Consider the following 23,024-nt stretch of genomic DNA (forward strand, 5'->3'; position numbering starts at 1 on the left):
TTGGAGAAAAGCTAGGAGAATGTGTAGCACAGAAGCTATGTTTCCTGTGTGTGACACATGACACACATAGGTAACTCTGTACGTGACTTGTTCTTTATCTGGTTACTGCCCATGATTTCTGCCTCATTTCCTGGAATTTCCAAACCCTCTCTCTTTGCTGTACTCCTCTTGCCTGACTGCTCTTGACTGGTCATTGACTACACAAGACTTCCCTACCCTTCTCCCCTTCATGTGTAGTCCTTTCAAGGTATGCCCCAGCCTCAAATTCTACCTCTTCCCTCCAAAATCACCTGATAAGTCCCTGCCCAACCTTTGAAGACCTAAGCTGCTCAGAGATCATTCTTATGCTTCTTTGACTGTTGCTGAGGTAATCTATTCTCCGTCTGTCTGTCTCCCCGACACTCATTGCTGCATTGTGCTGTCCAGTGCACTGCAGTGCCTGTGTGCATGTCCTTGTCCTCTGCTGGACTGTAAGCTTCTGGAGAGCAAGAACAGTCTGTTTCTTGCTTCCTGTAACTATGCATAAGGCAGTGTTCGATATGTGAATGACTTCAACAAATGTTTCTGGAAGCTACCTAAATGTCACGCAAGAAGTGAAGGTGTGCTGGGCTTGGATATGGGGTTGTGGGACCTGCAAACCTGCATCAGGAGGAAAGACTGCTAGGTAGTAATGGTGTACAGATGGCTTCAGACCTCTTGTAGCAAGCCCTCACCATGCCCCACTTCACAGGCGCTATCTTCACTCTCACTTTACAGACAAGAACACAGAAGCTGGTGAAGCTTAGTTAGTCACTTGTCCAAGGTCAGACTCCAGTGAGTGGAAAAGGCAGGACTTGAATGAACCCAAGGCTGCTCAACCCCAGATCCCCACACTCTTACATCTCACTCCCACTGAAGCTTAGGGGAGTTACTGGAGCTGACTCATACTTGTAAAGCCTCCTATTGTCATTCAAACCATGCTGGCAGCAGAGGCCAGGCTAGCCTAAGCAGTATGGGGGTCCCAGAACAGCCTGCCTGCTCTAGCAGCTGGTGGCTCTGTTTGACTCAAACCATGAGGAACTGAAGCTCAGTGCCTTGTCTTCCCTCAGTGAACAGTCCCAAGGCAGGCTGGAGGGGTGCCCTAGAGCAATTCGGATGCCAGACAGTAGGCTGGGGATAAAAGTGAAAGGTGAGGAGGCCAGAGTTGAAGGAGTTAAGGCAAACTGCCAGCTCTTGGGCAATTTCAACCCCAAGGCTGTGAGCCAAGGACGGGCCACTGAGCCTAAAATAACCTCCCAAGAGGGTCTAACAGGTCATTTTGTAATTTATTCCAGCACTGGCTTTTAGGTCAATGCAATTAATATTGATTGGGCCCCTGTTATAGGTTCGCACCATGAACAATACAAAAGTTTTGTCTTATATACAGACAGGAGGCAAACTGACAAAGAAAAAAAAACAATGAGAGCACTGTATAGACCAGTGTGTGTTCTAGTGCCAAGCTATGCAGTTGGAGCCATGCAGGCAACTGAGATTCACAGAAAGGATGGAGCACAGTGTGCTGGCAAGGGAATGAGTGGCTTCTAGGAGCTCAAGAGGGAGGCAGAATAGACGGGCCCCAGCTTTGATTCAAGAAGAAAGCAGAAAGCAGAGGGCCATCTGAGAAAAATGACAGGGAGGATTGGCAGGCACTGACTGCAGCAGCACCGAGAACAGACTGTGTCTCGGCCTGAGGAGAAACCTCTCTCAGCTCCCCCCGGGGAGCACAGGGGTCTTATGGGAGGAGAACAAGAGGGGAAGTCCGACCAGCAGAGTGACCACATCAAAGAGGTCCCAAACACCAGAATATCAGGACATGCCAAGTCAGCATGCAGAATCCAGGAGTTCACTAGCTCACACTCCAATCAGGCAACTAAAAATAAAAAATGAGCGTTCAGGGAAATAATTCATTTGGTGATCATGTCTGGGATGGACTAGATGGAACTAATGCCAAAAGCTATTCTCCCCAAACCCAAATGCTTTTTGTGAGTATTGACCAAAAGTCTGACTGTGTGTAAACTTAATAAACATAAGGCCCTCCCTGCTGAGCTTCATAGTCATGGAAGAAACTATTCATTAAACCCACATTTACCTACTAAGGACCTACTATGTGCCAAAGGTTGTGCTAAGCACTGAGGATCTACTGAAGAGCAGCAAAACAAAGCTCCAGCCCTCATGACATGTGTCCTCCAATCGGAATGAAAGACAATACAAAACCAAGATGACAATTCTATCAACCCAACAAGCAAAGGCACTGAATGGGTCTCATGAGGTGGGGAGCTTGAGGAAGGCCTCGCCAAGGAAGTGGCATAGTGTTTAAAGCCAAAGAAGCAATACATGGAAGTACATCTGCTGGGAATGTGGATTCTGAGAATGGCTGGGTTTGGAAGAGTGCAGGAAGGTGAGTGTGTCTGATCGAGCATCCTAAGTAATGACTGCAGGGATCAACATGGAAACGTCTAAACTGCACAGCTCTATCCCCTGCAAACCCAGAGGGGATAAAGGTCAGAAGTATACATTTAAAAACTGCCCTGTGGGCTAGTAGCAAGGCACATGTTCACCCCACACAGGAACCTGGGTTCAATCCCATTACTGCAAACCAAGTCCTAAGTTATCCATTGAGGCTTGAGTGCCATAAAGCCCTCCCTCTAAAACTGATATGAAAGAACAGTGACTCAAGGAGGCTGGAGGAACAGCTCAGTTGTTGGTAAAGTGCCAGACTTGTAAGTGAGGACTTGAAATTGACTCCAGAAGCTTCTAAAAAAGAAGGAGGGGGAAGAGGAGGAGGAGGAGGAGGAGGAGGAGGAGGAGGAGGAGGAGGAGGAAGAGAAAGAGGAAGAAAAAGAGAGGGAGGAGGAGGAAAAAGAGGAGAAGGAGAAGAGGAAAAAGAGGAGGAGAAGAATACACCAGGTGTGGCAGTGCGCTCACATAATCTCAGCACTGAGGAGGCAGAGGTAAGTGGCTCTCTGGCACTCACTGACCAGCCTTGTCTGGTAGAATTTGTGAATTCCAGCCTAATAAGAGACCCTGTCTCAAAAAAACAAGGTGGATAGCATCCCAAAGAATGACACCCAAGGTTGACCTCTGGCCTTCACATACACACAACACCACACACACACACACACACACACACACACACACACACACACACACACACACACGAGTGGATGGGGTTGAGACTCAAGGACTACAAAGGTTTTTTAAGCTGGGTGTAAAATACAAAAATAGTTCAGTACTATGTCCACGGATGGTCCATTTCCTCCAGGTTCTGGAATCCCAGGGGCAGACAGTGATTTTGTGCAGGTAGCAAGCAGGTGGGAAATAATGACAAGGAGAACAACAGCAGTCATAACACAACAGCCCGTCTGAGAGACTGTTATCCCCTGCCTCAGCAGTGGAGACACAGCTGTGTGGACAGCTCCTGCTCTTCCGCTCGCCCTTGGATGACATGCTGCTGGTTTTTCCCTCACCAGATGCTACTGATGTTTCATTGTATCTATCGAGGAAGGGGTTCAGAAAATAAATGAGATAAAATTTAAACTGCCTCTCCTAGCATCCCTAGAAAGGATAAGAACTGAATATCAGGGTAGATCGTGAGGTTTGATACACCAGGACTCTAGGTGTTGAAATGTAACCCACATTTGAGAAATTAAGGGAATATAGCATTTAAATAAGTGGTCAGGATTAGACAAGGTTTATAAATGGACACACATATACACTCCCACCTTTTATTTGTAATCTACCACAAAAAAAAAAAAAAAGGACCAGATGAGGCCCTTGACCTTGGAGCTCCAGAACCGTGAGCTAAATTTACCCACTCTGAGGTACTACATATTAGTAACAGAAAATGAACCAACTCGGAAAGGGGGATAGTTATCCATCCTGCTCAGGACTGTCTCAGCTTTAACATGGAAAGTCCTTATCAGTCCTCAGCCAAATAGAAGGTTGGTCACCTTAGGGCTTGGTTTGATATTCTTAACTGAAGCCTGTGTCTGACCCAAATGCAGCAGACACCTGTCCTTCTAAAACTGGTATCAGCCAAGTCAAAGTATGTTCCATTCCCAAGCTCTCCCTGGCTTCTTCACTGCCCATCCAAAAGCCAAGGGGTCTTTCTCCAGCAGACAGTTGGGCTGAAAAGCCTCTGGACACGGCCAACACTAGATCCCTTGCCTTTCTACTCTCGAGATCTGCTTCTCCCTCAACAGGCACCACCAAACCCACCAGTGACCCCAATCTGCACGACTTGCTGCCTAGCCACCAACAGCAAGCTAGTGGGGTCAGGGGTCAAGGTCAGGTTATTTTAGAGGGAAGAGAGATGTTCATCTGACACAGCCCTGGGAAGGGGGAACCCCGGCTGATTTACGTCTTTATGGCGGAGGAAGATTGTGTCTGAGGTCTAAATTACAGAAACACAGGAAACACTTGTTGCCCAGTCATTTTCAGAGTTTTGGGTAAGAAACTAGGCTGACTCACTTTCTGAGGGGAAACCAAGTGAGTGCTCTCCTATCAAGGTATACATCATATTCTTTCCCAGGAGCCATTGCGTCTGGAACCCCCATGGTTGTTAGGGAAGCTCCGTGGTTACTGCTGCCAGCTACTAAGAGTGCTCCAAAATTATCTGGAAGACTTAGGAACAGTGCCAAGACTGCAGTTAAACTTGGCTCAGACCCTCCTCACAGAACTTTCTGGCTTGACACGGTTAAAAGGATAAGCAGCCAAGCCAGGCTCCTCCAAGAATAATCCCCACTGGGCCTGTGGTTACCTTGATCACTTATGTATCAACTAAAGCATAAACTTTAAATTCCAAACTGCCGTGGCCTTGGCCAATCCCCACCTTTACAAGTCCTTACCTGGAGGACTAGTAGCCGACCAAGGGATGGTCGTTAATGCTGCCTTCTGAGTCTGGACAATTGACCTTGGGCCCCTGAGAACGGCACCGTTTCCCGCTGGCTCTGGGCTCTAACAGGGAAGGCTGAGCCGGCTGTTCCAAGATTGCGTCAGTGACCTTTGCAATTTTCTGGCCAGCTGGTTCCCCTTCCTCCCCACCCCACCCCCTGCTTCAAGCCCTTTGGCCTACCTGCCTCTCCTTTCCCCCTACTTTGCTAACTCAGGTATACCAATAGCCAAAGCTAAATTAGAGCCACCCAGGGATCCTGTTTAATCTTAATCTAACCAGCTTCAAAGAGTGCTCTCCACCCTGGACCCTCACTCTGGAGTCTACAGTACACTCTCCCAAACCTGGGCAGGGTGGTGTGGAAGCATTGCAAGAACACTTTCACTGCAGACTAATTTTTACCACAGGCCTTCTTCAAGACTTGCCCCCAATGTCACTTCTTAAATGAATGTAGAAGAGAGGATAATGTGTGTATTATACAAATATATGTGACCCACACAGCCTAACACATGCTAGACAAGCACTCTACCACTGAACCATATCTATAATCCTCTTTTTAATTTTATTTTTGACACAGGGTCTCAGTAAGTTACCCAGGATATGCTTGGACTTGCCATCCTCCTGCCTCAGTAGCTGGGATTACAGGCCTGTGCTTTGGATTTAATGGCTGTCCCCTGTTACACAGAAATACCTATGAAAGTACCTTACACAGAGAGACTAATTCCCTCCCTCTCTCCTCTCTCTCTCTGTCTCTCTGTCTCTGTCTCTGTCTCTCTCTCTCTCTCTCTCTCTCTCTCTCTCTCTCACACACACACACACACACACACACACACACACACACACACTCACACACACCTCTGCGTTAGAAGGAACCGTCAATGAACAGCTTTCTATTAGATGACTAGTAATGTTCCCATATTTTAGTAAAACCCACCAGTCAGCCATGAAAGCAGCACTCTGGAAGAACATTCTGCCTTATCTGCTCCCTGGAGATGTGTTTTTTGTTTTGTTTTGTTTTGTTTGTTTTTGCCTGCTCACTGCAGGAGTCCCTTCCCTTCCCTCCCACTCATACCTTCCCTAACAGGAAAGAAGGTGACCTTTCTGAATGAAAATGAAAATTTTAAACTATATGGAGCCCCGGATTTCCTCACTAGGGTCTTTCTCGGGTTCCTCCGGGACTACAGGAGTTGGGCACCTACAGACAAGAAAAAAGTGTGTCCTGTCAGGAAAGCATGCCATCAGCTCCTGGTGTGGGTCCTCTTCCTTGGCTGCACATTGAAGTGGTGCTTTGGTCTCTCAGCCTCTGCAGCAGGGACCCCGGGGCCCCACATGGCAGGGGCGTGCACCGCTCGTGGCCACCTCCCCCGAGTCCCCTGCTGCGCTGCTGTTCTTCTTCCTCCTCCCCCTTCTTTTCCTGGCGGGTGCAGACAGGGCCCAGGTCAGTGAGCCAGGAGGCGGATCCCAGGCAAAAGATATAAGGGCTTTGGACGCTGAGCGCTGCAGCTGCGGAGTGTCCATCCCGAAGAGCGGCAGCTGCGGGAAGAAGGACGCCAAGGCCAGCCTGACGCACCTACTCCAGACCACAGCCAGAAAGTGCTGTCTCTGTTCCCACTGCACCCTAGGTAAGCCTCCGGGAACCGAGGGAGGGCGGGAGACCGCAGGCCCCCTCACCAGCTGCCTTCTCCCCTCTGCCGCCTACCCGCTGCTCTGCTGCTGTCCCCCTACCCGAAGGCTCAACCTCCTCTCTTCTCTGCTACCTCTGCAGGCCGCGCCACGCAGAGCCCAGAGCCCAGATGGAAAGTGTGCAGGAGCTGATCCCTCTGGCCAAGGAGGTGATGGCGCAGAGGCCTCGAGGGAAGCTGGTGAAGCTGTACGTGCTGGGCAGCGTGCTGGCGCTCTTCAGTGTGGTGCTCGGCCTGATGGAGACCGTGTGCAGCCCTTTCACAGCCGCCAGCCGTGTGCGCGACCAGGAAGCGGCAGTGGCCGAGCTTCGGGACGCTTGTGAGCAACAGTCCCTCCACAAGCAGGCCCTGCTGGGCGGAGGCAAGGCACAGGAGGCGACCCTGAGCAGCCGGGCCCTGTCACTCAGGCAGCATGCCTCCTAAGGCAGGGAGGAGGGAGCTAGACAAAGAGAAACAGAGAGAGACCATGACGCCGCCCGGTGGGAGAGAGCAGAGTCGCGCGTGCTGTTCCGAGAAGCCACCGAATCCAGAACTGACCCTGCACAGATCACCCAAGGGGTCTGGGTTGACTTTTGCTGCTATGCAGCATGCACTGTGATTTGTCCAAGGCTGTGCGAGCGATCAAGGAGCTATCGCTTTGCATTAGGGAAGGAGACATGCTTTTTATACTGTTATTTTTATTGTTGTTATTATTATTATTACAGTGACTACCGTTTTTCATTTTGAAATAAAAACATTTTATACTCTATCTCATTATTTAATTCCTTGGAGGTGTGATGACCCTCTCACCCAGCACTGTGGACAGTCCTGGCACAGGTCTACTCACAGAAGAGTGAAATTGTCAAAAATCCTATAGGTGTTAGCATTTTTGGATCACAAGATAAACGAATTTATGACCTAGAATAAATGAGAGAGAGATAACCACTGAATTTCTAGGGCAAAGAAAATGTGATTTGTCTTTTATCCCTTTGTGCTGGCGATTCCTGTGGCTGATCTCTGCTTAACTATTAGAGAGGAGAGAGGAGGGGAGGGGAAATGGGCAGTGGGGGAGAAAAAGAAGACTGAAGGAGGAGAAGGGAGGAAGTTGGAAGAAAAGAGAGAATGAGAGAGACAGGAGAAAGGAGAGAGAGTGCAGAAGAGGGGGAGAGAAGGGAGAGGCAGGGTGGGAGCAGAGACTGCCTAACTGCCAGGTAGACTCTGACCACAGTGAGAAGTCACAGCTTAGAAAGAGAAAAGCCCATTGTCACAGCTGACAGTGTGCCAACAGCTGATTCAGTAACACTGTGGGACTCCCCAGAGGTAACCCCTCCCCACCTCTGCAGGGCCAAGAGGACAGCCTGATGCCATTCCCTCAGGATCTCCAATGTCACCTACTCTGACCAGATGTGGGCATGTTACCCTGATTCTCCGTCCTCCCAAGCTACCCCGACACACAGATACCTCCATTACAGTTAGGTCCCCAAACCCAAACTCCCCGGCATTTCTGCCTCTGATCAACTGTCAGCTCTCTCTAAAATCTATCCTTAATAGACCCAAAGCTCCCAGGAGCTCAGCCAATCCTCAGTCCCTCTTCCAGATGCCTCTTCCACAGGCTGCTTGCTCCTCTGCCCATTCAACACCTTGTCCAGCTTGTGGTGGTACTGTGTTCCCTAAAATATTGTGCACCCTAATAAACTTATCTGGGGTCAGAGACAGAACAGCCACTAGATACAAAGGCTAGAAAATGGTGGTACTCACGCCTTTAATCCTAGCATTCCAGAGGCAGAAATCCATCTGTTCAAGGAAACAGCCAAGCATGGTGACTCACACCTTTAATCCCAGGGAGTGATGGTAGAAACCAGAAAGGTATATAAGGCGTGAGGACCAGAAACTACAAGCATTTGGCTGGTTAAGCTTTTAGGCTTTGAGCAACACAGTTCAGCTGAGAGGCATCCAGTGTGAGGAAACAGAATCAGAGCTGAGGAACTGGCGAGGCGAGGTAGCTGTGGCTTGTTCTGCCTCTCTGATCTTCCAGCATTCACCCCAATAACTGGCCTCAGGTTTGATTTTATTAATAAGACCTGTTAAGATTCGTGCTACACCAGCTCTTCTCCTACATTGCCTGCCTCACAAGTTTGTCCCCTTCAGTACCTCTCACCTTGCTGTTCCTCCGTCAAAAGTGTCAGACACTAAACTCCTGCATGATTCCAATGTCTCTGTGACCTGCTTCTGTCTACCTTTTGTCTGCCCAGCATGGACACTGGTACCCTCAGGTTCCTTTTCTATCCTTTGATAATAGTATTCTCTTTGATATTATCTCCTCACACCCACAGTCTCTATATCTCTGAGGACGATATACCTTAGTGCTCCAAGGATTTCAAATTTTCTGCCCATCAGTAAACTATGTGTTAAACTGTGTACTCTGGGTTTGTTGTTGTTTGTTTTTTGTTTTTGTTTTTCTTTTGCTTTTTAGTGTGAAAGTTATGTTATATCTCTATTCAGAGAGTTTGGCTATATCTGAAAACACAAGTGCCCAAGCATACAGATAACACTAACTTATTCAGGTTACAGTGTAATATCTCTTCCAGGTTCTCCTTCACACTGCCCAGCCTGTCAGCCTGAGCTACTGGAGTCTTCTCACCTCTCAGAATTTACACTTGTGAAGTCTAGGTCTCATGCTGGTCCATGCTAGCAGACTTTCCTCTCAGCTGCACTGTGGGCAAGTCATACCCTCCTAGCCTGACCTTCCCGAGAGAAAGGATCATATCTTCTTCATTTTCACACAAATCATCAAGGTCTGGAAGATCATGACTTTTTCATAGATGTTTAATTTAGTGTCTCAACTGGACTGGGGAGGGGAGCATATTTGTCCCATAAGGATGCTCCAGAGGGGAACAAGGGAAGGGTGTTGCCTGATTGCAACAGAATCAAGTTTTGCAGTGGTCTCACGAGACATTCGGTCATGGCCACACAGAACAAGCCCCTCACCCCACATAGACACAGAAACTATTCTTGGTCTTATTTGACAGTGTTAGCACCCACCTAGGGAAGGTAACAGAGGAATGCTTGTTGGTTCTGTCAACAACACAGGGCTGACACAGCAGAGTCAAGATTAATAATTAATAATAATAATAATAATAATAATATTTTGCCAGACTGGAGCCAGGCACTGAAGCAAACTGAAACTAAATGGGAAAGAGTTGGCTATTTTATCACACTGTGTGAAGATACGTCACTGTTTTACCTTGACTGCCTAAGACACCTGATTAGTTTAATAAAGAGCTGAATGGCCAATAACTAGGTAGGAGAGATTAGGTGGGACCTCTGGGCAGAGATAGGAACTTTGGGTTAGAATCTGGCATGGGTGATTTCGCCAGCAAGACATGGAGGGAGTTGGGAGTACAGAATAGAGGAGATGTAGAGCTCTATGTGGCAGAATGTAGATGAATAGAAACAGGTTAATTTAAGTTATAAGAGCTAGTTGGAAACAAGCCTAAGCTAAAGGCATCCAATGTGGAGGCCCAGCCCATATATCCAAACATAGGGTCTGAGAAAGCTAAGAAACATCCTGGACACAGAACCTACTACTTGTGGTGTACAGAAGTAGAATCCTCTAAGAGGCCCTGCTACGAAGCTGAGCACTCAAATGGCTAGATAGAATGGTATTCTAAAAATAAACGCCTGCCACAGCACAAACCCAGTAATTTCCCAGAGCTGGGGCAGGTAAATGTGGCTCCCAGCCAGGGCCTGAGGGCATGACGCTGGGCTCTCACCGACCCAAGGGGCAGCAGAGCCAGCCACCAGTGCCAGCTGACAGGGCCATGTGCTAAATGGAGCTGTGTGGCAGGTAGCCTAGTAGTTTAAGGTTTGGCTCATGTGGTCAGAGAAATGCTGCCGACATGCAAAAAAAAAAAAGCCAGATCCAGGCCAAGAAAACCTCTAAACAGGTACAGTGTGCTTGAAAATATGCTTAGATGCTAAAGAAAAAAAGAAAATGAATATAGACAGTCATAAAAAATAGTTTAAAAACAATAAATTCTTTAAAGAAATAGTAAAGTAATATAGGAAGAGTAAGTTACGTAAAGATGGGAAATACACAGGGTGTCTGGATCCTGTATGGTGCTTTGTTGACTTTGAATTGTTTTAAGGCTAATGAACAAAAAAAAAAAAAAAAAAAAAAAAAAAAACAGCAGCTGTTGAGAAATAATGGATTGTGAAAAAAAAAAAACTACTAAATTAAACCAGCCTATATATTTTAAGGATGTCTTAACTTTAGAATGGAAGTCAGAAAATGTGTTACACTGGGGAAGAGGTTATGCCTTTGTTTCCACCAGAAACAAAAAGCTATGGATTTCTTCAAAATTAATAAAGACCAGATTTAATTGGAGGAAACCTCCTGAAAATCTTGGGTGCATACATGAAGGAAGAAACCAAGAAAAAAACTACAAGATAGGTGATACATAAGCTGATCTCTCTACTATAGGAACAGTTCTGAGACTGGGTGAGACATGATAAATCTTGTTGGCTACAGAGTCCTCGTGACTTGTTATTACATATCATCCTTTCATATGGCATGGATGGAGATTTATATTATAGTTTGGTTATGCAGTCCAAACAGACTTATGAAGTTGACAGATGCTCAAACAGAAAACAGAAAATCATCTTCAGCTGATTTGTGCACACCGCACATTCCCTATTTGTGTTAATGCAGATATATATGTCACCCTTAAAAGTTTATGTGTTTTCAGAATAAAAGGACCAGACACCAATATAGACAAGTAGTTCAGGTTATTCAGCTTCTCAGAATGCATCTGTTGCAGTTTCCTCAAAAACTTGCATCCAGAACAACTTCAAAACCACTAGCTGAGATGGTCCAGTCTCATTGACTACTCTAACCAGGACTTCAGATAAGCCCTGTACTTTCCCATTACATAGAAACTGGACAACAAGTGATACAGCTAGCTCTCCCAGGATTGAACATTATCCCAATTGTCTCAGGGTCCCCAAAGATGCCATCACCCAAACACAACAGGAAGCAGTCTAGACAGCACAACACCTACATTCCCAAGAGGTAGGGTGGGTGGTTATGGATGTTTGGGGTTTTTTTGAGGGGGGGAGGGTAGCTGTAAGTTGTTATTGGTCATAGTCAAGAAGGAAATTAAGCAAAGGAGCTTAGATTCAGGAATCTCTTTCTGAAAAGACAAAAGGTGGGTATAGGAATGATAGGATATAAGAACAGATTATTAAATTTACTTTTAAACTAAAAAGCAACTACTAGTCTTAAATATTTTACATTGGTATGGATTTTTGTATATTGATACAAATTTAAGGTTTTTTGTTATAACATACTGTATATATATGTGTGTGTGTGTATATATATATATATTTCTACCCTTGTTTAAGGTATTATATCTAAGGTATGCAGATCATTTAAAATGTAATGTGAAGTCCTATTCCTTGAAAGCTATTATTATAAACTATTTAGGATAATTAAGAAATGCAGATTAGTAGTTAGTCATCTATAATAATCAAACCTGTAGTCATGTTAGGCATGTTTTCAGGGCTAAACAGATATATTTTAGATAGATAAGTGGTCTTCACACCCTTCAGAGATCCACAGAATATGGCATTTAAGATGTTTCAGTAACATAAGGCTTTTCATGACAGTGAGACATGTCTGCTCCTGGCAGCACCAATCTACTTCAGAGATGATGAACATCAAAAAAACCTCAATATGGAGTTTACTTTCTTTGTGGCAAAAGTTAGCCACTGAGTAGGAAAGTGCCCTTACCTCTACGGATGACAGTATGTTGTCCAAATTGGACAAGCAGGACACAAAAGAAGGCGACTGCTGAGCTTTGTCAAAACAAGGTGGGACAATCCTTTAAAATTCCTGCTTCACAGAAAAGTCTGTCAAATATTCTGGGCCTGTAGGCTAAAGATGGATGCCCAATGTTGCAGAGGAACCCTTGGTGACTGTCTATGTAATTTAGGCACAAGGAACCCAGAGAATATGCCAGGTGGTCCAAGGGGCCTCTGAAACACTCTCAAATGGGTAGACTCTCCAGAATTGTCGAAGAATGTGAAACCATCATTTAATGTATGAAATAAAGTTTAAAAGGTGAGTTACTGGCTGTTTACAGTGAGGGTGAGCTTTATTGAGCAGATTATTGTATTTAACACTAGAGCACTTTGGGAAACAAGAAGGTTGGGCAATAGACTGTTTCTGTCATTCCTATAGTTTTGGAAGTTTCTTGCTCTGCACTTCCTGTTTACTCAGGTAAATATCCTTCTCCGGTCTCTGATGAGATTAGATAGTTATACCATTTTTTTTTGTTACCAAATTTAAAAAGGAAACTTACAAAAGAGATGTAAAGTTTATAAGGTTGAGAGGCAAAGAAGATTAAGTTGTTTATCTAAGAAAATGTTTTAAGTCTAAAAAAAATTTTAGGATGGTAATACAAGTTATAATAGAAAGTGGTTTAGATATAAAACTTTGGACTCATCAAGATAGGATAGATAATAGAGTAATTTCTTTAAATTTGCCAAATACAAATGGACTGGACATTGTAAATGTAATTCTTACCTGATAATTGTTTTTATTGTATATAGTTTTATTGTGCTAGAGTTACAAAACCTTTCCTTTTTATTTAGACAAAAAAAGGGGGAAATATTGCAGGATATTTTATCACACTGTGTGAAGATATATTGCTGTTTTACCTTGCCTGCCTAAGATACCTGATTGGTTTAATAAAGCGCTGAATGTCCAATAGCCAGGCAGGAGTGGTTAGGCAGGACTTCTGGGCAGGGATAGGAAATCTAGGTTAGAATCTGGCATGGGGGATTTTGCCAGTGAGACATGCAGGGAGTCAGATGTACAGGATGGATGAGAGGTAGAGAGCCACATGGCAGAACATAGATGAATAGAAACAGGTTAATTCAAGTTATAAGAGTTAGTTGGAAACAAGTCTAAGCTAAAGGCTGAGTTTTTATAATAGTAGTAAGTCTTCATGTCATTATTTTGGGGTTGTGGTCCAAAGAAAGTCTGACAAGAAAGACCTACTGCAGAGCCAGGCACTGAAGCAAACTGAAACTGAATGGGAGAGAGTTAATGAGAACTCAAGCCCCACAGATCAGTTCTATAACCACAGAGCAGGAGACACATCCCAGACTTGGCTGAGGGAGGTTTGAGATTGGGTTAACTGAGGTGGACTGCGGTCCAGGGCTGTATAAAAGAGAAAGAAGGCAGCCAGCAGGACACTGGCATCTGCCTCTGCTTCCTGACTGTAGATGAGCAGCCTCATGCTCCAATAACTTCCCTGCCAAGATGGATTGCATCGTCCAACTGCGAGCCAAAGCCAGCCCTTTCTTCCCTCACTTTTGTCAAGTATCTTGGTATCACAACAAAACAAGTGACCAACACCCAGCAGACCCACTTGTGCCTGGGAAGGTACACCAGTGCCCAATCTTCTTGTTTCCCAAAGTGCTCTAGTGTTAAATCCAACAATCTGCTCAATAAAGCTCACCCTCACTGTAAACAGCCAGTAACTCACCTTTTAAACTTTATTTCATACGTTAAATGATGGTTTCACATTCTTCGACAATTCTAGAGGGTCCACCCATTTGAGAGTGTTTCAGAGGCCCCTTGGACCACCTGGCATATTCTCTGGGTTCCTTGTGCCTAAATTACATTTGTCTTCATATCTATACCTGGGCTATTAAATCTCAATGAGTAATCTGAGCTTGACTGGTCCATTTAGGGGTGCACTTTCTGATAACTACACCTAGACCTTCATGGAAGGTCCTTAGGCCTTTTGTTTAAGGGATACCCCACTGAGTAACCAGACAGAGATCTCTCCATAAATGCATTTGGCACTTTGTGTGGTAAGCATGTTATCATTAGCTAATTCAACATGCGTCTTGGTATACATAGTCCACTAGACCTTTCCCCGCAGAGGTTCACTGCCTGTTTGAGATGGTAACTCAGTGTGGCCTTGTGGTAGTTTAAATGATAGTCTCAGGTGTCTGGACACAGTTAGAGGTGCTGTTTGGGGAGGTTTTGGAGGTGGAGCTTTGCTGGAGGAAGTCTGTCACTGGAGGTGGTGGGCTTTGAGAACTGAGAGCCTCACCTGTTTCCAGTTTGATCTTTCTGCTTCCTGCTTGTGTTTGAAGATGCTTGCTCTCAGCTTCTGCCCCCAGGCCTGCTGTCTGGTGCCATCATGGAATCCTGAGCCTAAACACACCCTTCCTTCTACAAACTGCCCTGGTCATGCTGTGTTCTCACAGCAACAGAAAGGTAACTAATACAGGCATCAAATTAGTTATGTGGCCAGGTTGACCTTGAACTCAAGGTTCCTCTGCCTCAGCTTTTCAAGGAAGAGGATTGAAGGTGTGTGTCCTCACACCCAGCTAGAAGTTCTCCACTTGATTAACCATCCAACTGCTCATTTTCCTGCTGCTCACTTTGCTTTTTGTCTGTATTATTAAGTCTTGTTTTATGTTTTTTTAAATCTATTCTTGGCTATTTTAAATCTGATATATAAGAGTGTTTGATAGGAATGGGTAAAGATAAGGACAAATAAATCACCAATCTGATCGAAACTGATCCTTAAGGACAGTATACCCTGACTGATGACCAATTCCTGGGCAGGCTATTGGTCATGCTGAGCTATGGAAAGTTTCAGCATCCACGTGTGGAAGGTCGTGTTCATCTGTGTTCCAGGGGCACTGAATGGATGACACCTCTTCCACACGTGGAAGATTATGTTCATCTGCTTTGAGGGGCACTGCATGGATGGTGCCTCACCCACATGTGCAAGGGTGTGTTCATCTGTATTTCAGGGTACTGAGTCAGGGGCCTTTTGTACATTTTGCTCAGAAATGGAAGCCAAGACACCATTCACAAGCACATGCTCTGCCTCTGCCTCTGCAGCCAGGCTCAGTTTCTTCTAGGTGAAGATCTTCCCTCCATGCAAAGCTGCATGCATCCAGATTCTTGCTCTCACTTTGTATGCTGTTTTGTCTTACTCTTTTGGGGAGCCGCCACCCAGCTCCCAGATAAATCACACACGGAGGCTTATTCTTAATTATGAATGCCTAGCCTTAGCTTGGCTTGTTTCTTGCTAGCTTTCCTTAACTTATCCCATCTACCTTTTGCCTCTGGGCTTTTCCCCTTCTCTATCCCTGTATACCTTTCTTTCTTACTCCATTTCTGGTTGTGTAGCTCGGTGGCTGGCCCCTGATGTCCTCCTCCTTCTCTCTCTCCTTCCTTTTTTCCTCCCAGATTTCTCCTCCTATTTATTCTCTCTGCCTGCCAGCCCTGCCTATTTCTCTCTCCTGCCTCACTATTGGCCTTTCAGTTCTTTACTAGACCATCAGGTGTTTTACACAGGCACAGTAACACAGCTTCACAGAGTTAAACAAATGCAACATAAACAAAAGTAACACACCTTAAAATAATATTCTACTACATTGGTAAAGTAAAAATTTTGAGTCAGAATACCAACAGCCATCCTATAGTACAGGGGTTCTCAGCCTGTAGGTTGTGACCCCCTTGAAGCCACATATCAGATATCCTGCATATCAAACCCTTACATTACAATTCATAACAGCAACAAAATTACAGTTTCAAAGTTGCAGTGAAATAATTTTATGGTTGGGCGTCACCACAACATGAGAATTTGTATTAAAAGGTTGCAGAATGAGGAAAGTTGAAAACCACTGCTGTAGCAGGAATCTTAAAAGTTCTTATTAATAAAATCAAACCTGAGCCAGGTATTGGGGTGAACTGGAAGATCAGAGAACCAGAACAAGCCACAGCTACCTCACCTTGCCGGATCCTCAGCTGGTCTTCTTTCCTCAGACTGGAGGCCTCTGAGTCCTCATCCAGAATGGGTCTCAGCTGAACTGTGTTGCTAGAAGCCTGAACGCTTAACCAGCCAAATGCTGCTAGTTTCTGGTCCTCACGCCTTATATACCTTTCTGCTTTCTACCACCACTCCCTGGGATTAAAGATGTGAGTCACCATGCCTGTCTGTATCCTTGAACACATGGATTTCTGCCTCTGGAATGCTAGGATTAAAGGTGTGTGCTACCACTGCCTATCCTTCATGTTTAATATTGTGGCTGTTCTGTCTCTGACCCCAGATAAGTTTATTAGCATGCATAATATTTGGGGGAACACAATACCACATTCACTGCTATAGAACTTTTGATCTGTTTAAAAAGAATCAATAAATTACTATACATCTAAGAAAATCTGAAAGGGGGCATGGTGGTGTATACATTTAATCATGGTGATATGGAGATGAGGGCAGGTGGGTCAAGGGTTCAACGCCAGTATCTATTACTGAGTTTGAGGCCAGCCTGAGCTACATGGGACTGCATCTCAAAGAAAGAAAGGGTGGATGAAAGAAGAAAAAAAGAGAACAAAAAGAGAAGTGGAACTTCAGAATAATTTGGAGAGTGAAATCTGAGTCAATAATTAGCCCCTATCTAGAGACAAGGTCTTGTGGTAGCTCTGGCTGGCCTCGCTCTCAAGCTGTAAGCTTCCAGCCTGTGCACTGTGGGTGAGCAACATTACGCCTGGCTAATGGTCTGGCTGGCTGGCGGAGCGGTCAGCACACTTCTGACAAGGAGGTCTTCACCACAGAGGTCTTCACCACAGGCGCCCACCCTGCTTCCACGTTCTTTGTGCGGCTTTACCCGACCTTCCACACAAGTCACCCCTTTCTTCAGAGACTGCCCTGGAAATGAGCGGTTAGTAAACCAGAAAGCGGCCCTAAGGAAACAGGATTTAAACCTTGGTAGGGTTACAACTTCAGGTTTTTCTTAAACCTCAGGGGGACAGGCAGAAATGTGCTGCTCTGATCGTGTGCAGCAGAACAGCATTCCAGCCAGCAAAGCCGCATGTGCCACGATGGCCCCCAAATCGTAGCAGAGACTAGAAGCCCTCCTGCTGCGACACCATGCACAACTCCCTGGACTCCATCCCCAGCGCAGAAGGAAGGACAGCAGTGGTTTGAACATGGTTTGGCCCTTCAAATCAAATGTCAAAAACCTGGTTGGCATTGTACTGATGTTCACTCAGGACTTGAAGTGGGCAATTTCACGATGAGGATGCCCCACCCCAAGAGTCTCTCTGAAACATGCCCACTTGCCACCTTACCTTGAGACAATAGGAGACCCACCGAAAAAAAGAATAGGAACCAAAAAAAACAAATAAAAACAAAAATAGTCCTTAAGAAACTTTCCAAAATCACACTGGAGTGGACCCAACAGCTGAAGTAAAGGAGATCTCGTCCCAACCCATTTTCTTTTAATTCACTCGAATATAAATTAGGGAAATTAATTAAAAAAATATTGAGATGTGGACCTGATGGAAAGTGTCCAATATATGGTCAGAAGTTTTCAGAGTGCTGCATAGAATAAGGTAAAACTCTGGAGAAAATAAGTGGCCCCAGAAATGAAAACAGGACAAAGGTCCTGTCCTCTTGTATGAAGTGTCAGTGAAAAAAGCCAATGCCCATCCGTGTTAGCTGAGAAAGAGAAGGTGGGCTGTCCCAAAGGACCCTTCCCCATAGGAGACATCATCCTCTCAGTGAGGTCAGGACCCCACACCTCAGCGCCCAGTGCGTGCCGCCATACTGTTTAACTCCTGTGCTCAGTCTGCGACTGTGCTAAGTCACCCTGAAGAAAAGAGTTGATTTTCACATGGCTTAGTGCTGGGACCAAGTAGGTGTGCTTCAAATATCTGCTAAATATATGAATTAAAAAAATAGTAAGAAAGTGGACATTTGTGTGTGTGTCTGCAGGTGTCTGCATGTATGTGTATGTGTCTGCATGTGTGTCTGTGTGTATGTGTGTGTCTGCCTGTGTGTGTCTGCATATATGTGTATGTGTCTGCATGTGTGTCTGTGTGTGTCTACATGTATGTGAGTGTCTGTGTCTGTTTGTGTGTCTATGTATGTGTGTCTTCATGTATGTGTGTCTGCATGTGTCTGTACCTGTGTATGTATGTGAGTGTGTCCAAGTATGTCTAAATGTATGTGTCTGCATGTGTGCTTGTGTGTGTCTGCTTGTGCTTGTGTGTCTGCATGTGTGTGTGTGTGTGTGTGTGTGTGTGTGTGTGAGAGAGAGAGAGAGAGAGAGAGAGAGAGAGAGAGAGAGAGAGAGAGAGAGAGAGAGAGAGACTGGGGTCATGTGTCTCTGCTAATGGAGCCTCTGTTCCTCTGGGTCTTCTTCATCTCCTCTACCCCCTAGCGGCTGTGGTTATACTGAGGGTCTGAAACTCACCTCAAGTGTGGGTAGCACACACTTATGGAAGGCCTTGGGTCACTAGTCTCTCCTGGAAGAAGAGAAATCTGCCCAAACGCAGTTCTTGTTCAGTAACTTCCTCTGAGGCAAAGCCGAGACTCAAGTGTGCACCTGCTTGGGTGGAACATGGCTCTGCCGGGGCTGTTTTCACCGAGTTTGGAGCTAACAATAGTAACGGGAAAGTTTCCAGGGCAACCAGGACCACTTCCAACATCTCCATGCCAGGCTGCCTGGGGTCCCCGTCCTTCGGGGAGCCTGATGCTTCTGCCTGATTGGCTCCCTCCTGCAGGTGTGGCCCGGCCTGGGCTGGGCCGTCCTCTTCCCCGCCTGGGTCTCTCACACACGGGTCTCAAACATGTTGTACCCTGTGGCAGACCAGCTGGTTCCAGTCTAGAACCAGGTCTTTTGACTCCTCCCAGAAACCAACCAACTTGTGAGCCGGAAATCCTGCCCCTCCTCAAAGAGTGGGAAACCACAGAGGAAGAGAGATGAGACAGAAGGATAGAGAGGAGGAGAGAAGACAACAGGAAACAAGCAGCCAATAAAAAGGAGCCGCATTGATCGGAAGCCTCAAGGTAAGACTTCATGAAATTGTGTGTTGTGTGTGGTACTATCACCATTCAGGTCTTCATACATAGTAGGGACACACACACACACACACACACACACACACACACACACACCCTCCAAAAAACAGTGGGTCTATTGAAACAGGATATCAGGTCTGAAAAGAAACCAACTTCAATGTCAATTTCAATTGCTGGTCAAAAACGCTGTAAAAAATCCTGGGGGAGTTTTCGGGCGTGGGAGGGATGAGATAAAATGCGGATGGAACATCTGGTGCTGGCACCATGAGCAGCATGATCACTTGGGAACAGACCGTTAGTTGGAATAAAAAGTTGCTACGGCAGTGGAGAATCAAAGCCTCCGAGTGTTCTTCTGGAGTCACACAAGGCTAGCGGGACATAAGGACTTCTGAGCTGATGAAAGACACAAGCTCAATGCCACATCTCCTCCCGAGGCTTGTTGAAAGGTCTGCGGCTGTCCCGCTGCAGCCAACCCACTGGGCCTCTGGGCCAGTGGTCTGAGATCCGAGCTGTGAGAAGTGAGGTTTCATAGCCATGGGAGGCCCGAGCCTCCCAAAGCTTCTCCTGAAGCACCAGTCCAGCCTCTGCTCACCCAAGGCTTCACACAGCCTGTTCGCAGAGCATCCCAAGGTACTTCTTTCACTTCAGGGAGTCAGAGAACCCCTAGCAGGAAAAAGAAATGCCATTCTCACCTCACAGTTACCCAGACTCCCTGGTTGTCACTTGCCAGCCAGTCCAGAGGGCTTATGTTACTGCTCCAGTCACTTGGTGGTGGGGGGCAGGGGAGGGGTTCAAAATACCAAGAGCTTTGGAAAACATCTAGACAGGGCATCGTTGTCTTCACAGCAGTTGGCTTCTTAGAAGGGCTGTTCTCTCAACTTTTTCAGTAGTGTAACAGAATCTGATACATTTTATAACTCGTGTGTGTGTGTGTGTGTGTGTGTGTGTGTGTGTGTGTGTGTTGTATTATGCTATTGTATTTAGTATATGATGTATGTGTGATATGTTAGTGTGTGGGGTCTACATGTTGTGTGTTGGTGTGTGTGTAGTGTGACATATATTCGTGGTGGGTGTCTGTGACATGTGTATGCCTTCAGTGACATATTTCTCTCTTGTGTTTGTGAATCCAAAGCTGTACAGACCATGGGAGAGGTAAGGAAAGATGGAGCAGTCTCCCTTCTGCTTGCTCATCAAGAGTTTAAAGCGTGATTTAAAAACAAAATCAAATAAAACCTTACCTCTTTCTTAATACTCACCTTTGTAAAGCTAAGGCTGCCTGCATCCACTTTCTGTTCGGGAACAAACTTGAAGGTAATCTAATTCAGCTCCTCCTATTTGCCAAGTGAGGCAACGGGAGCCAAGACAGGGCAGGGCCTTCCTGAAGGCCACATCTGTGCCTGCGGCAGAAGGGAGACTGGGCCTCAGTAGTTCTTACAGAGATCTGTCAAAACACTGCCCCAAATTCACACATCTCCAGAGCTGGTGAACACTGCATCCGCCGGTGGGGTAAGAGACCCAGCTATAATATGTAAACACTCTTGGCTGGCAGGAAGAGCACAGCGAGATTTCACTGTGAGCTTTTCTAAGGCCTGTTTCATAAGTGTTTGGACACTAGAGGACAGAAGTGGACAGGAAGCGGCTGTCACTTGGGAACTAGAACAGTCCCATTCTTATCATTGAGCCAGCGTTTAATATGTCTTGTCTCTCTGCAATCTTCAAATTGTCCTTTTTTATAATATTTTGAGTTGGCTCAGCTTTTCAGAGGGAATAAGATGCTGTTGTTTCTGTTGGGATGGCCTCCTTCACAGGTGCCCTAGCACGGACAGTGATAACCAAGCGGCTTCCCCACTTCTCCGTTGCTCTGGCTGCCTCAGTCTTCTCCTCAGTCTCTAGATTCCTGCTCTGCACCCACAGGTCTCTCTGCTTGGAATGCCTTTCCCCCAGTTTCACATCCAGAAATCACAACCATCACACTTTAGCTTTGGTGATACCTCCTCCCAGAAGTACGTCATGCCACCCTGGGCTGGCATGAGCCACAGTGCCCTCTGTGAAGACTCCTGGTACAGACTGTCATCTCACTCCTGTGAGCTTGGATCCACTCACACACTTCCATGATACTGGACTATGATGTACTTTGGAGTGGGCGCCATACATCACAATCTTTATATTCCCATTACCAAGCAGTTTCAGAAAGTTGTTAGGGCTCAAAAATGTTTCAACAACAAAAAAAAATATGAATGAAGCCTGGGGGGGGCATGCTCAATTGTTAGGGTACTTGCCTGGTATGCATAAAGCCCTATGTTTGATCACCATCACAGCATAAAGGGAGCATATGTATATCTGTAATTCCACCACTTGAGAAGTAGAGCCAGGAGGGTCAGAAGTTCAAAGTCATCCTTGGCTACATAACAAATCCCAGGTCGGCCTGGACCAGAGACGCAGACGCTTTTCCTCTGTCGATGCTGTTGTATCAAAGTCTCCTTCTTGTGCTTTTGATTTATGGGCCCCTCACACACATTTGCTTCCCTCTGGGCCTAAAGGGACATTCAGAAAAGACCACTCAGGATTAAACATGACAACTTGAACAAATATTTCTACCTCCTTACAAAATTCTCTGGTTATAGAAGAGTGTTCCTGCTGTACCACAAGGGAAAGAGAGAAAAAGTGGAGACAGAGATAATAGTTTTTGAGAAATGTCAACATCCTTTCCAAAGATGGCCTGAGCCTAGGAAGCCCAGATGCCCATGAAGCAAAAGTGTCACAAAGCTTCAGGAGAGACGTGGGGAGATGCTACCCCACCCCTGGGAGACACACACAGGAGGAACAGACTCTGAAACACCAGCCAGAGCTAGAAACAGTGGGATTTGATAAGATCGACATGAAAGATGAAGTCACCAGCCCCTTTCTTGGCTCTGGCCTGTGTGCCTTTACCTACTTACCCCACCCCACAGCAGGGGAAAAAAAAACAGTGAAAGGGAAAGATGCAAGAGACTTTGGCCGTGACTGTTGCCAGGGTAGGATGAAAGCTCCGGATACGGCAGACCCCCAGGGAGATCACCCCAGTAGCATCAGTGTCCTCTGACATTAGGGACAACAGAGTATCCACCGATGAGGACCAAAAGGACACATTTTATAACCACACAGAACAAGAAAAAAACTTCTTGAAGCAAAGCAAGCTCAAGAGCCTGAGGTCAATTCCCAGCCCAACATTAAGAGCTAGGCACTGTGGCATGTGCCCAAATCTCGGTCCCCAGAGCCTCTGGCTGGCCAGCCTAGCTGAGTTGGAGAGCTCCAAGTTCAGTGAGAGAAGCTGCCTCAAATACCAGAGTGGAGAGCGAGCGATAGAGGAAGCTACTTGGAGTCGCTCTCCTAGTTCCAAATGTGCATGCATGTACACCCACCCACATGTATATATATCCACCCACATATATGTACATATATGTATATGTATATATGTGTGTGTGTATATCTATGCCCAACCACATATATGTATACACACCCACATGTATATACACCTACACACATTATGTACACACTCCCACAATTGCACAC

At 45.9% G+C, this 23,024-nt stretch overlaps 2 protein-coding genes across 3 annotated transcripts in view; both read left to right on the forward strand.

Moving 5' to 3' along the window:
* The first annotated feature begins 6,363 nt into the window (after positions 1 to 6,363).
* Positions 6,364 to 7,339, forward strand: G0s2 (G0/G1 switch 2). The gene is made up of 2 exons (XM_059280974.1): positions 6,364 to 6,531; positions 6,675 to 7,339. Exon 2 carries the CDS (start codon positions 6,703 to 6,705, stop codon positions 7,012 to 7,014), a length of 312 nt encoding a protein of 103 aa, XP_059136957.1. The 5' UTR covers positions 6,364 to 6,531; positions 6,675 to 6,702; the 3' UTR covers positions 7,015 to 7,339.
* An 11,942-nt stretch (positions 7,340 to 19,281) lies between these two features.
* The window catches only part of Hsd11b1 (hydroxysteroid 11-beta dehydrogenase 1), a 41,785-nt gene continuing 38,042 nt past the window's right edge, over positions 19,282 to 23,024 (forward strand). Inside the window, exon 1 of one of the 2 annotated variants that reach the window (XM_059280401.1) lies at positions 19,282 to 19,460. The gene's annotated coding sequence lies outside the window, so the exon portion shown is untranslated. The remainder of the gene's footprint in view (positions 19,461 to 23,024) is intronic. The other variant, XM_059280400.1, reaches the window with a different exon arrangement.

Source organism: Peromyscus eremicus, chromosome 15 (assembly GCF_949786415.1).
Source record: "Peromyscus eremicus chromosome 15, PerEre_H2_v1, whole genome shotgun sequence".
Lineage (NCBI taxonomy): Eukaryota > Metazoa > Chordata > Mammalia > Rodentia > Cricetidae > Peromyscus > Peromyscus eremicus.